Source organism: Perna viridis, chromosome 8, assembly GCF_037379345.1.
Source record: "Perna viridis isolate PV_CMFRI_1.1 ecotype Kerala chromosome 8, ASM3737934v1, whole genome shotgun sequence".
NCBI classification, from domain to species: Eukaryota; Metazoa; Mollusca; class Bivalvia; order Mytilida; family Mytilidae; genus Perna; species Perna viridis.
Window position 1 is genome coordinate 30,736,850 of NC_142452.1, and position 13,147 is coordinate 30,749,996.

A 13,147-nucleotide genomic window follows, 5' to 3' on the forward strand; every position below is an offset into this window, starting at 1 on the left:
GAACTGTATTGAGGTTTCTGACAAGAACTGTATTAAGGTTTCTGACAAGAACTGTATCAATGTTTCTGACAAGAACTGTATTAAGGTTTCTGACAAGAACTGTATTGAGGTTTCTGACAAGAACTGTATCGAGGTTTCTGACAAGAACTGTATTAAGGTTTCTGACAAGAACTGTATAAATGTTTCTGACAAGAACTGTATCAAGGTTTCTGACAAGAACTGTATCAATGTTTCTGACAAGAACTGTATTGAGGTTTTTGACAAGAACTGTATCAATGTTTCTGACAAGAACTGTAACAGAACACACTTTTAAAGGTTTAAGAGAAGATTCTTTTTAAAAAAGTTAAAGACAGATGAGGACAACAGATAATGAGGGATGCAAAGTGATGACAATATCTCATCTATACCAAAGGTCAAGGTTAGCTGAAGATGGGAAAATAATTTTAAATTTGATTAAACAGGCAATATACAGTATAAGATAATAATAATGCAGAAAGTCTGACTATTGTTTTAAAAGGCAACCCTTATGACATCTGATCAAACGAATGATATTATACAAATTGATTTGAAATGGTCCAATCCTTTTGAAATATTAACTTACATAATGTCCATTCCTACAGGCCCAGTGTAAAGCTGTGTTTGAAGATTTTGGCTCTTTGGAATTAATAAATGCTGGGTGGCTTTGGAAAAATACTATCATCTTCTCAACTGTCTCATATTCATTATCCCTAGCAGCCTTGATAAACAATCGTTGCCATGAAACTGTATTGCCATGGAAAACCTGATAAAGAAACTGGTTCCCTGCCTTCAGCAATTTGTTTCTGCTTGGTGCTTCAACATAAATCTACAAATAAAGGATATAAATAAGTAAACATCAGTATTGTATACAAGATATCAATATCAGCAAAGGAATTAGAAAAACTGTGAGCAATGCTCATGCAGTTACTTAATACCCCCACTCCCCCATTTGATAACATAACCTTTTGACCTCTAAATTGACTTGGGATCAAAATAGGAGGTGTACAATGAGAACATATAATGAAAATTCTGTGAAAGTTTCTTTGAGTTCTATTCAGTGGTATAGGAGAAGTAATGGATAGGATATGTGTACTCCTGTGTCTACATACTCATATATGATGAAGTCATTGTTTTGCCTTATGAAACCTCCATATTGATTTACATCGAAATCTTACATATGAGGTACACAATGGGAATTTGTAATACAGATTCTATGAAAGTTTCATTAAATTCCATTCAATGGTGTAGGAGGAGTAATGGATAAGAATAGTTGAGTTACATCATGAGAACTAAAACCTGGCATATGTTCTTAATGCTCACAATATTACAATTCAATTTACTGTTTTTCTTAAGAGAAAAATAAACTCAATTAAAGTTTACAATTAATGGACTTTAAGATTGATATAGAGTTTAATATATATGCCATGATCCTACCAGCTTTGTATGAGGTGATTACAAGTGGGTCCGTTTAGAGGTACATTACTGGAATTCTTCTAACATGAGACCGATAAATGTCTGGACCTGCCTCACTGATATATATTTGTCAGCACATAAGTGTTTTCAATATTTATTATATAGACAGCAGTGATTTACCAAATGTTCCCAGTGTAAAAATTTTCGATAATTCATACTGTGAAATAAATTCAGTAATTTCACTCCCACACTTTCTCCCGTCAAAAAGTTATAATACGAATAACAATACGCCGTTCACAAAATTTTAAATTTATGTTGAAAATAGCCACGAATAATAGATAAAATCTATAAAATAAATACAATAATCAATTGGTTATTGTGAATAACCAAAATATGATCACTCATGCAAAGAACACATAGATTTAACTTGTGTACGAAACAAGTTCCACACACTTGTTAAATCTAGGCCTTCTTCCCCACTTGTGATCATATTTTGGTTATTCACTGTTTCTAATTAATTATCCTATACGTATATAAATTTACAAAGCAAGTTAAAGAATCTACAATGTGAGTTACAAATTTCTTATGTCCTAATGATAGCATTTACTGCAGAAAAAATGGTTAAGTTCAACATGTATAAAAACATTGATAAATTTCTCCATAATAAAGAGTGCACATTTTTAGTACAATGTAATAAGTGTGCTAAGTTTGAATAATATTGGTTTAATTCTTGTTGAGTTACAGTTTACACAAACTAGGTAGCTCTAAACGTGACAAATGGACGAGCAGCTATTAGACCCGCTTTCATGTTTGTTGACCCAAATAACAATCACACCTCATAATCAGGCTAATCATTAGGCACCAAATCTACAACACCAAAGGCAAGTAACAATCATACCTCATAATCAGGCTAATCATTAGGCACCAAATCTACAACAACAAAGGCAAGTAACAATCATACCTCATAATCAAGCTAATCATTAAGCACCAAATCTACAACACCAAAGGCAAGTAACAATCATACCTCATAATCAGGCTAATCATTAGGCACCAAATCTACAACACCAAAGGCAAGTAACAATCATACCTCATAATCAGGATAATCATTAGGCACCAAATCTACAACACCAAAGGCAGGTAATTTCAGTAACTCTCTAACTGTTGGACCTAAAATTAGAACAAAAAAAAAAAACAATTAATATTTCATCGTGTATTTTTAAAGTATAAACAGATGTTAACAGAACTATGACATGTTACTAACTGGTTGTTTACAAGTACAAGATTTGTTTAGAAATGATAAATGCATTGTAATTGTAGTGAAATGACAAATTTATTCAAATACTCAGTGCAGTTACAGCAGTATAATACTTTCTTCCATTCTAAGCCTGTGAGGAAAACACAACTGACATTTTAACCAATAAGCAATAAGCAGAGATTAATTTTCTGTGAGATGTTTACTACCATTTAAAATTTTGTCAAGATTTCTACAGATTACAATTTTGTTCTTGCTTATTCTTGATCCAAATTATTTCTCAACTCTTTAAAGTTCAAATTCAAAATACAAAATGTTTGCTAAAGCTGGCATATTAAAAAATCGAAATTTTACAATCTCAAGGAGAGAAATATTTCAAACTACTCACTGAACTATTTATAAAAATATGAAATCTTTTGTCTAGCATCTGCAATCATTTAACTGATTTTTTCCCTCAAATTCAAGGCACAAAAATATGAACAGAGCAAAGCAAGAATAAACAGGTATAGATTAATTTAGGTTTTTAACAGTTATGAATTGGAAAATTGTAAAAATGATTCCAATTCATCTTTAGTTCATATTTTATTGTTATTAACCATGACTTAATACTGATCATACCAATTGTCTTGGATATAGTCTCCCGTGAAGATTTTGTTAAATACTGTTCATTTTTTAAAAACTTCATAACATATAGGCATTTTGGTCTTTCTTGTCCAATGTGAACATTTTTATTCCTAACATACCACTCACAAAATTTTACAGTATTAGTGATCATAACTATAGTCATATTGCTGGGGTCAATTAAATCATTTTCATAATTAAAAACCTCAAGAACCATTCAAATTGCGCAAAACTTGTGTCACCTTAAAACTTTCACAGTTTAAAGTTACTCCAAGCAAAGTTGTGGTCACCACATACACATACAAGCTCAGCATACACATCAAACAGAAAATGCATAAAATGCTATGGCCCATTTGAAATATCTATCTATTTCCATAAAAAATGTGTTGCCCTGCTCAGTAAATTAAAATAAGAAATACAAAACAATTTGATGTTCATGGTATAGGGGCCAAGTGTTAGGAAAAATGTTTTGACCCATGATGTTTTAAGAATGCTTTCCAAAGCCTTGCTAGATACACTCACAGAAATCGAAACCCTGAATAGATGGGGCAAATACGGACAAAAATTTCAAGCTTGAAACAGCTATGAACTTTGATTGTTATTTTATATTTGAAACAGAATACATAAAAATCAAAACAGTGGATACAGACCAAATACTCATAAACCTGAATAAAAAATGTGATTTTTTTTTGTCAACCACAGTAACCCAGTGGGTGTTTACCTGTCTTAGATTTGTCTTCCTTTTCTGTAAGATTGATATTGTTTAAAAATTATTTTACGAGACAAAGAAGAGCTTCTTTATTGACTTAATAATATCCAACTCAGTGCCTCATCCCACTGATTTTAATGTAAATATACTGGTTAGAAGTGAGGCATTGATAGGTAGAAATAAAGTAGTAAAATACTTAATTCTTAAAAAAACTAGTTCATTAAGTAAATATATTGATTGGCCTAAGCAAAATTTTTTAAAACTTGAAAAGTGTTCATATTGCTATTAATATAGCAATAAATATTATATACAATATATCATATATCATATATATTAATATAAATATGTATCATATTGAATAATATTTCGAAATTATTGATATATATTTGTTTTTATTGATGTTAATCAAAAGCTTTAATTGCAACTGTTGTTGAAAATTATGAATACACAAAAGTTCACCATCCTTACAAATATAACACACCAGCACCAACAGAGACAATTGGAAAGTATTTGGTGGCACAAAATTTTCAATTTTGAAAAAAAAAAAATATCCATTACTCCACTTGCCAGACTACAACAAAATCTGTTTGCTTATACATATTTCTAAATATTTATTCTTTGGCCTTGTTTCTGTGTGACAGTATCTTACAGGAGGCACTATTGAAGATCTGGGATTTCTTGAACAATGTAGAGAAATTCTGTCGCCTGCACCGAAGAAGCACAACAAAACATGTTATGAATTTCTCTAAGGAGTGAAAGAGTTTCATTAGGGATGAGTGTAAGAGTCTATTCATTCCTTAAATTGCTGTAATTATAGGCAACCTATAGTCAGTGCAGAATAATCCCATCATTTCTCACAACTTTTATTGTGACATTATTGCAAAATCACAAAGTCTCTATGATAGCACTAACGCATTTGTTCTGATTGGATTATACACATCCCTTGTCTTATATGAGTTGTTTTAACTCGAAAATGTCCTTTAAAGAAAAAATTGTCATTCTTGGTCAGCACATTAAAACAAATATAGGTACAGACCATGTTCACCTTTCAAGGTGACAATTTGGTCATTTGTTTATTAAAATTTGTTCAGATCATAAAATGAAACTTTATTGCAACCAAATATTTATTTAAGTCTCTGCACACATATATCAAAGATTCAACACACTTGCTTTTTCTCACCTCTGTAAATATTTTTTCCTGAGAATGTTTAATTAAATCATTTGTAAATATATATGTGATATTTCATCTGAAAACTACTAAACTTGAATTATACATGTATTTGAAACTCTATTATAACTGTCACAAACATTGTAAAATGACTAATTAAGGTAGTCTCAAAGGCTATCACCTAGAATTTTATCAGGGCAGTATGGCAAAATGTAGCAAGTACCAAATACTGATATTAAAAAAAACAAATGTCACCCGGAAATACAAATTTTAAAAATATACTGTATTCAGTACTAGCCCTTTGCTCAAGACTAGCGGAAATTTATCCTGCCTTAACGGTAAGTGAAAATTCAGTTGAATTTTAGAATTTGTGTAATTTTAAAGATACAAAGCAAAGTTGTAACACTTTATGTTTCAGGAAGTTCAGAGAAGTATCTGAAAAAAGTTTTTGTCCTACACTGCATGACTTACCCAATTCTTTATGACAATAGCGTAAATTTTCAAAAACGTCAATAAATACTATTTGTCAAAAAGAAACAACTTGTATGAATGTGGTAAGAAAACATATTCATTTTTTTTGAAAGCATCTATGAATGTTTAATGCTAAATAGTAGAAGAAAATTTAAAGATTATTTTTTACTTTCTTGTAATACCATATATACAATGCATGTACATATATCTCACTGAATAATTCCTGAAAAACCTGAACATTTATAAATAACAGGAAACAATAACAACCAATCATACAAAAGCATGCTAGCTTCCAATTCAAGAAAGTCAAGCCTCAAAAGCCATCTACTGAAGACTAATGAATATTTGCAAACAAAACAAATAACTACTAAAGAATCAACAATTTGGAAGCTAGCATTCACATGCAGACAAAAAACATGCAAAACAGAAAACAAAACATATTAAAAGAAAAGATGGATGATGAAAAGGGTAAATAAGGAATGTTTGTATGGAATGGAACGAGGAATGGAATCTGATTACCATCTATTGGTCTGGAGAAAGACCATGGTTCTGGATCTGTGTGACAAATAAATAAAGGTCAGATTTGTAATCATTTTAAGCACAAATTTGTAAATATGCATGCCAGTGACACTTTTTTAAAAAATAAAACCATTCAGATGACCATGAACAAATTGTAACTCATAAATGTAAGTGTCTTTTTTACCTTCCAATTGCAGATTCAAAGGGACAGACTGGAGTAGGCCTCCCCTAAAATTGAGAAAACAAATTTTTTTTGTGAAATCTTGATATTTCACAAATTTCACCCAAAACATTATCTAGCCATTGCTCTGCCTTCAATTCTATTTGCACCCAACTAACCTGAAATCCTGGATCTGCCCCTACCTTCAAACCCTTTGTTTTCAATTCTGCCTACAGAGGAAGAATTTTCACATTGACAGCTATATATATAAGATGAAATGAGTATTATAAGTATGATCTGACATTTCCTCAAAATGTATAAAGCCATCCGTCGATTTTAGTTGAGCAAGCTTAAGTGGCCCCTTTCCCATGATTAGGCCAAAATAAAAAAAAATATTCTAGATTCTAATCTCCTCCCTACCTAATTTTTTCATCCTCCCTGAAAAAAAATTATTTAGATTTTTTTCTTAATTTCAGCCAATTTCTTTCATATTGACAGCATTTCTTACTTAATTGATAAAAAATAATTTGCCCACCTGACCCTAATTTTGAAAAACTGTTTTTATGATGGCCTTCATAATGCATCTTTTTTATTTTCCTATCTATGTTAGCATCTACCATGCTGCTATAAATTTGCAGCATACTTTCAACTAAAATGTTTTGTTAATGTCTATATAATATCATTTTATGTTATTTTAAATTATATAACAGGAGCTTCTTTATGAGTTTGTAATAGGAGGGGGGGCATATAACACTTGATCTGAAAAATCAAAATGTTGAAAATTGATTGAGACCAAATAATGCGTTTACAGTTTTAAAAAATCTCTTGCACATTTCAGAGGAGTCATGCCAACAAGAAATGTGGACAGACAAACAGACAGGGTGATTCTTATATATCCCCTAAATTTGTTTCTGGTCAGGGGTATGATCAAGTACCTGCAGTTAGATGAAAAACACAACTAATAGGGTATGTAAGTCTCATTCTAGTTTCATTTTCTTTACCAAAATTTCCAATGTTGAACGTATTGAAAACTGAAGCCCGAACTGTATTTTATTGTTTACTTCCGGATACTCGAAACTCTGTATAACAATGCAAAATCTTCTAATTTATGTTTTTTCTTACTACATTTATCATGTAGAAATAGTAATTTGTCATTTTTTATCGCAATTTTTTACACAAAATGATTTTTGCCCTTAACACTGAACTCAACGCTCTCTAATTGATAAATCATCATGCTTTTGAATGGTAGGCTTGAACCCATTCTTGTGAAATCAAGGAGTCACGTGACGAGACTTACATACCCTATTGGCTAAAGTGACAACTGAAATAAATTGTAATAATCTTGCAAGACTTGAAGTTTCCATGGTGACCATGGTGACTTTTTCAGATTGATACAAGTATTAGATAAAATTTTCATATCTAAGTGTTAAAGAATTCACCAACTTTGCATTGAAAATCAAGCCTAAAATAATGTTTTTGTGTTTTTGTTTCTTTCATTAAATTACATTAACAAAATCAGCTATTAGTAAGTATGAAATATACTATTGACAGACTACTATCTGTGCTGAATTCAAAGGAGCTAGAAGAATTATACAAAAAATAGAAAATTTTATTACTGTTCAACTATGATTTATGTGACTTTTTACTCTATTTAAAAAAAAATATGTGACAAATCTTTTGACTGTGATTTAAATATATTGTAGACCAAATCATTTTCACTAATTTCACAAGTATGAATAAATCATGAAAATAAGTCTCCTAAAATAAATCCTTCCCTTATGGAATACATGTTAGAGTGTAAGTCCCAAAATATATACAAAGTACATGTAGTAGCAAAATTGAACCAAAATCCTGAACTGCAAAAATAAGTATCTATCAAATAATTGGCCTACAGTAAGCAGTACTTATAAAGAGATGAAATCTAAAACAATACTGGCTCAAAATATAAAGATTGTTTGTATGGTTATATTCAAGCATTAAATATATAAATCTATAACGGACAAGCAAAATGGAAATACTGTAAACGTACTAATTTTTGCGGTGTACTTGTATTCGCTATTTTCACTGTTGACAGAAAAACGCAAAAAAATAGTGCACATGAAATTGATTTGTGACACTATATAACTCTAATCATTTTTTGAAACAGCAAAAATTGATATCAATGAATGTGTTCACTTGACAGAATCGACGAAAATAAATAAATTTACAGTATTCAAAACCAGATGATTATATAATGCAATAAATAGTTTGTCTATAATATATCATCTATGTCTTTATAAAGTAATCTGACAGGTCTGGTGATTATAATGAAAAAAGTACAGACCTCGTTTTCCACTAAAGTCATCATGATATTCTTTTGTGTTCTTGTTTCGGAGAACAACTTTTCTTCCTTCTGGTAGAGATTCTTTCCCAATGGCTAAGTAAAACCCTGATCCATTTGTTAATGTCTGGAATATAATAAAATGCTTTTGAGTACATATTTATGTAAGAATTAGGCAGGTGGTGATGTGAACATTTTTGCCATACTTTCTATTATAAAGTTGGGATGAATTCAATATATCTAATTGCAAAAAAATCTTAAAAAGTCATTTTCCCTTAAAATTTATATTATCTACTGTAGATCCTTTTCCATAGTATATATATATATATAAACTCTGGGAAATATTTTCATGATTTTATATCAACAAAAAAAAGACATTCTTATGCTTAACGTAATTCTAATTTAGTATATTTTAATTATTTTTGTATGCTTAAGTACTGGAAGAGCTATTTGAATATTCAGGTATATAACTAAGTCATGTGACATTAAATCATTCTAATCCCTACAGGTGTCATTAGACATCACAAAAAAGTTGCTTTTTAATCCTGTACTGACACTCGTGTAGATATTCAAATTACTTTAAGTGACCTATCTCTTTTTATCATGCTTATGTATCCTGACCATATGGTTCATATTTACAATATTCAAATAGCTGTTCCAACACTCAAACATACAAAATTACATTCAAATGTATAGAATTAAAACTGCATTAAGCCTAATGAGAATTTCTTGGGTCTTCTGAGACAAACTTCCAAAAATATTCCTCAGAGTTCATACACACTGTATATTGTAGAAAACCAAATGCAGGTGAAATGGTTCTTAATGAATTTTTCAAGAAGATATTTAACAATCTATATATACACCCTGACCTAAATGAAAGTGCTTAAAATAGTACAGTGGGGAGTGATTTGTTTTTAAAGGTTATGAAAAGGGCTATTTTCCAAGTGCATCACAACAATTTGAAAATGTACAATTAAATAAATCAGGATTGTTTCTAAGTTGTATTTAATGCATTTCAGCAATAAAAAATGTTACTGCTGAGCCTGCTAAATTTTTACATGATTGTTATATTTTCTTTAGATTTAAGCACTAAAACTTTGACTGGGGTTTTACCATATGAAAATATCACCAATATACATAAGGTATAGATTACAAATAGTAAATTGGAAGTCATAATCACGAAACTGTATATTTTTTCAGTGACCCTATATCCATATGATTGGAAAATAAACTTCAAATAAACACTATTTTTTAAAGATTTGTAAAATAAAACACATGAGAATGAATGTAAAAACAAACTTTTAAAGCAACTATAAATATCTATGACTACCGGTAAGCTGTTTAGGCAAAAAAAATGATGCTTTGTTTCTTGCTACCAGGAAGAAAAAACTATGTAGGGAGGTAGGGAAATAATTTTATTTTTCAAAAACAGTCTTCATAGATTTTATGTAGAAATAAATCTTAACAGTGCTTGAGCCAAAATGGCAATAAAATGTTTAGAGAAGGCAAAAAAATAGGTTAAGTAGAGTAGCAGGAAATAGATATATTATTTTCTTTGGCCTTAAACCTACCAAGTTGACAACACATGACAAACACAAGTCATTGACACTTATATTCCTAGGAACCTCAATAACATCAAATCTATCCTTCATTTTATCCCTAATCACCTTACGTATCTGAAAAACAAATCAAAGTACTGAAGTACTAAATCAATTTAGATAAAATACGAACCAAAAACAAATACAGTAAAAAATGTCTTAACACCTCTATCCAGCAACATCTTGTTTAACATTATCCTTCTTCCTAAAAAGATAACCTGTATTATGTGATCATTTTTCTTATGTGACTTTTCCTTATTTCCTTTGGATGATCACATAAGACAGTTTGGAATGTATATTCATAACAGGCAAATTCCATGTTTTGCTACTAAAATCAGAAAAAAAAGATTACCATGTGCACATTTCATAAATATTTAATAAATATTTTGTGAAAGTTTGTTAAAAGCATTCAGTGGTGTAGGAGGAGTAAGGGAAAAGAGAAATGTACCCTTCTGCATAACTGAGCTATGGGCAGATGGACAGATAGCCTTAACATTATATACTCCCAACCTCTTAAGAAAGTGATATCAATATATCTTCAGTGATGGTTAATGACAGCAGTATTTATCGGTTTCATAATAAATGAAAGTTGAATATCGCAAAATATAAACTCAAGGTATTTAATTCAACATCATAACAAAGGAGCCTCAGTGAGTTTGTTATGATGTTGAAATTAAATAAAGAGAGTTGATATTTTGTGATATTTAACTTTCAAGATTTACATAAATATTTTCTAGATGATTCTTTTGGAATATTTAACAATTTGACATTCATCTTCTGTCATGGCCAAAATTCTATTGATTGTCTATCTATGACATAACCAATGGTTTCAGGAGAAAAAACATTGAAAACTTCACAACATTGCTTTTGACCAATCCGGCCTTATTGAAAATGATACATAATCACACAACAACTAACTACAATGTGGAAGTTTTCATATCACCGGTTCATATCATATTCTCCATGGTGTGATATCATAAGTATATAGCTATCCAAAAAGTAGATAAAATGACCAAATCATAAAGAAATAATATGTTCATTAAAAGGTAACTGTATAAATATTCTAGATAACCCCAAGATAAAGTACTTAACTGTTTACAGAAAGCTAGATGGCACCTTTACCATGTTGTTTTCTTCAACTTACCTGACTTTTCACATCTTCGATATGTTGAATCCATTTCTTACACTGGATAATGTCAAATTTCTTACCCAACTTCTCCTGGGCTAATGGTTAAAGAAAAAATAAGGGCATTTCAGATATCACTCAAATTCAGAGATGATTTTATGAAGTCAACTAACACAGCGAAAATTGGCAAAATTGGAAGTAAATATACAATAAAAAAAGAATCGTAAAGGTAAGATCTGGATTTGAAATAGCAGAATTATGCTAAAAAGCAGAAAAATCATGTCTGCCAATTTGATGTCACATTTATTGTAAATGAAGGCTGCACAGCTAGAAACAATTTCTTCTATTTGTATATGTGTTGTTGTATTTATAAGCTGTCTGTTAAAGGATCAATTTCTTGTCCCTAGTCATTTATACAATTTGTACTAATCCCTGCAACTATAATTGTGATCCTTTATCAATCATCACACAGTTTCAGGTCAGTCTTCAATCCATCAAATTGATCAATTAATTAAGGAATTGGATTTGTTTAACACCACACAAGTCGACCATTGATCAGTTCATATACTTTACAGAATGGATTGTTTATTTTTTCCATTTTACACAAATTAACTACATGGTACAGATTACATTATAAATCTAATTACATTTTTATTATGGGTACATTTGCTTTTTTAAAGAAATAATAGATCAGTCACTTATTTATGAAAGATGATTTCTACAAAATTCTGTTTTTTACGTTTTCCCAAATGCAAAATGAGGAAATCTAATGATGAACAAACATGAAGTTGCATGTGATACCTCCACTTACACAGCAACCCAAAAATTCTTCACCATGTTTGCTGCATCTATATAAAGCCACATGCCAAATTTTAAATCCATCTCTCCTGTGGGAGTTGCGATAATTGTAAAGAAATTTGTATGGACAGAATAACAGGTGGAGGGAATGACAGACAAACAAAATGATTCTGAAATACACCCACTTGTTGAGTTACAACCTCATTAAAATGCACTGAAAATGAACATTTCAAGGGCAGATAATTCTGTCAAACACCTCATTTCTAATATTCTATTGAAAAAAATATTCAGCACAAATCTAGTGATGCAGAGATCAAATAAAAGTCTGTTCAAATGGAGAAAACATGTTTGATTGAAACTATATGGTCTGATCTGGGGTTTTTGACATGATCCATTACACTAGATACTTACCTAGCTTGTGTTGTTCTATTTCAGCCTTCAGGTCCTTCCTCCTCTGTAGTTCTGTCATATTAGAAATCATTGAAGGCATTTTATCGAGCTGGTGGTTACATTCTCTTATCAGTCTTCCCATAAAATTCTGAATAAGAAGGGAAAAAAATAAGAGGATAAAGAACTCGCTTCACACAGTTTAGAATGGCATATTACATTTTCTGGAAATGACATGATGTTTACTGAAAAAAAAACTTTTATGTTTCCAGAAGAATAAATCCTACATTTCCGAAAAAAAGACAATTTTTCCAAGAATAAAAAAAATTAAGATATTTGACAAAAATTTTTGTTTAAAGTTACAAGAAATTACTATTCAAAGAATATGACATTACTCACCCTTCCAGAGCACTTGATGTCACTCTTGGTTTTTGTGGAGTTTATATTGCAAGTGCTTTAGATTTTTGGACAGTGCATTGTTTTATCTGTCTTAAGTTTTTTATATGATATTGAAATTTACTCTTTTACTTTCTTCTTGGACACTTTGGTATTTTTTTGACAATATTACATACACACAAACTGGTTAA

At 30.4% G+C, this 13,147-nt stretch overlaps 1 protein-coding gene across 9 annotated transcripts in view; it reads right to left on the reverse strand.

Annotated features, from left to right (window-relative positions):
* Positions 1-13,147, reverse strand: part of LOC148610195 (uncharacterized) — a 51,061-nt gene that overhangs the window by 16,852 nt on the left and 21,062 nt on the right. For 4 of the 9 annotated variants that reach the window (XM_088542406.1, XM_088542403.1, XM_088542405.1 and 1 more), the window contains 8 exons: positions 12,585-12,711; positions 11,394-11,473; positions 10,223-10,327; positions 8,655-8,778; positions 5,194-5,211; positions 4,026-4,049; positions 2,519-2,598; positions 602-844 (listed from right to left, as the gene is read on the reverse strand). In XM_088542406.1, coding sequence (XP_088398532.1) covers positions 602-844; positions 2,519-2,598; positions 4,026-4,049; positions 5,194-5,211; positions 8,655-8,778; positions 10,223-10,327; positions 11,394-11,473; positions 12,585-12,711 — 801 coding nt within the window. The remainder of the gene's footprint in view (positions 1-601; positions 845-2,518; positions 2,599-4,025; positions 4,050-5,193; positions 5,212-8,654; positions 8,779-10,222; positions 10,328-11,393; positions 11,474-12,584; positions 12,712-13,147) is intronic. The other 5 variants (XM_088542411.1, XM_088542410.1, XM_088542408.1 and 2 more) reach the window with 2 other exon arrangements.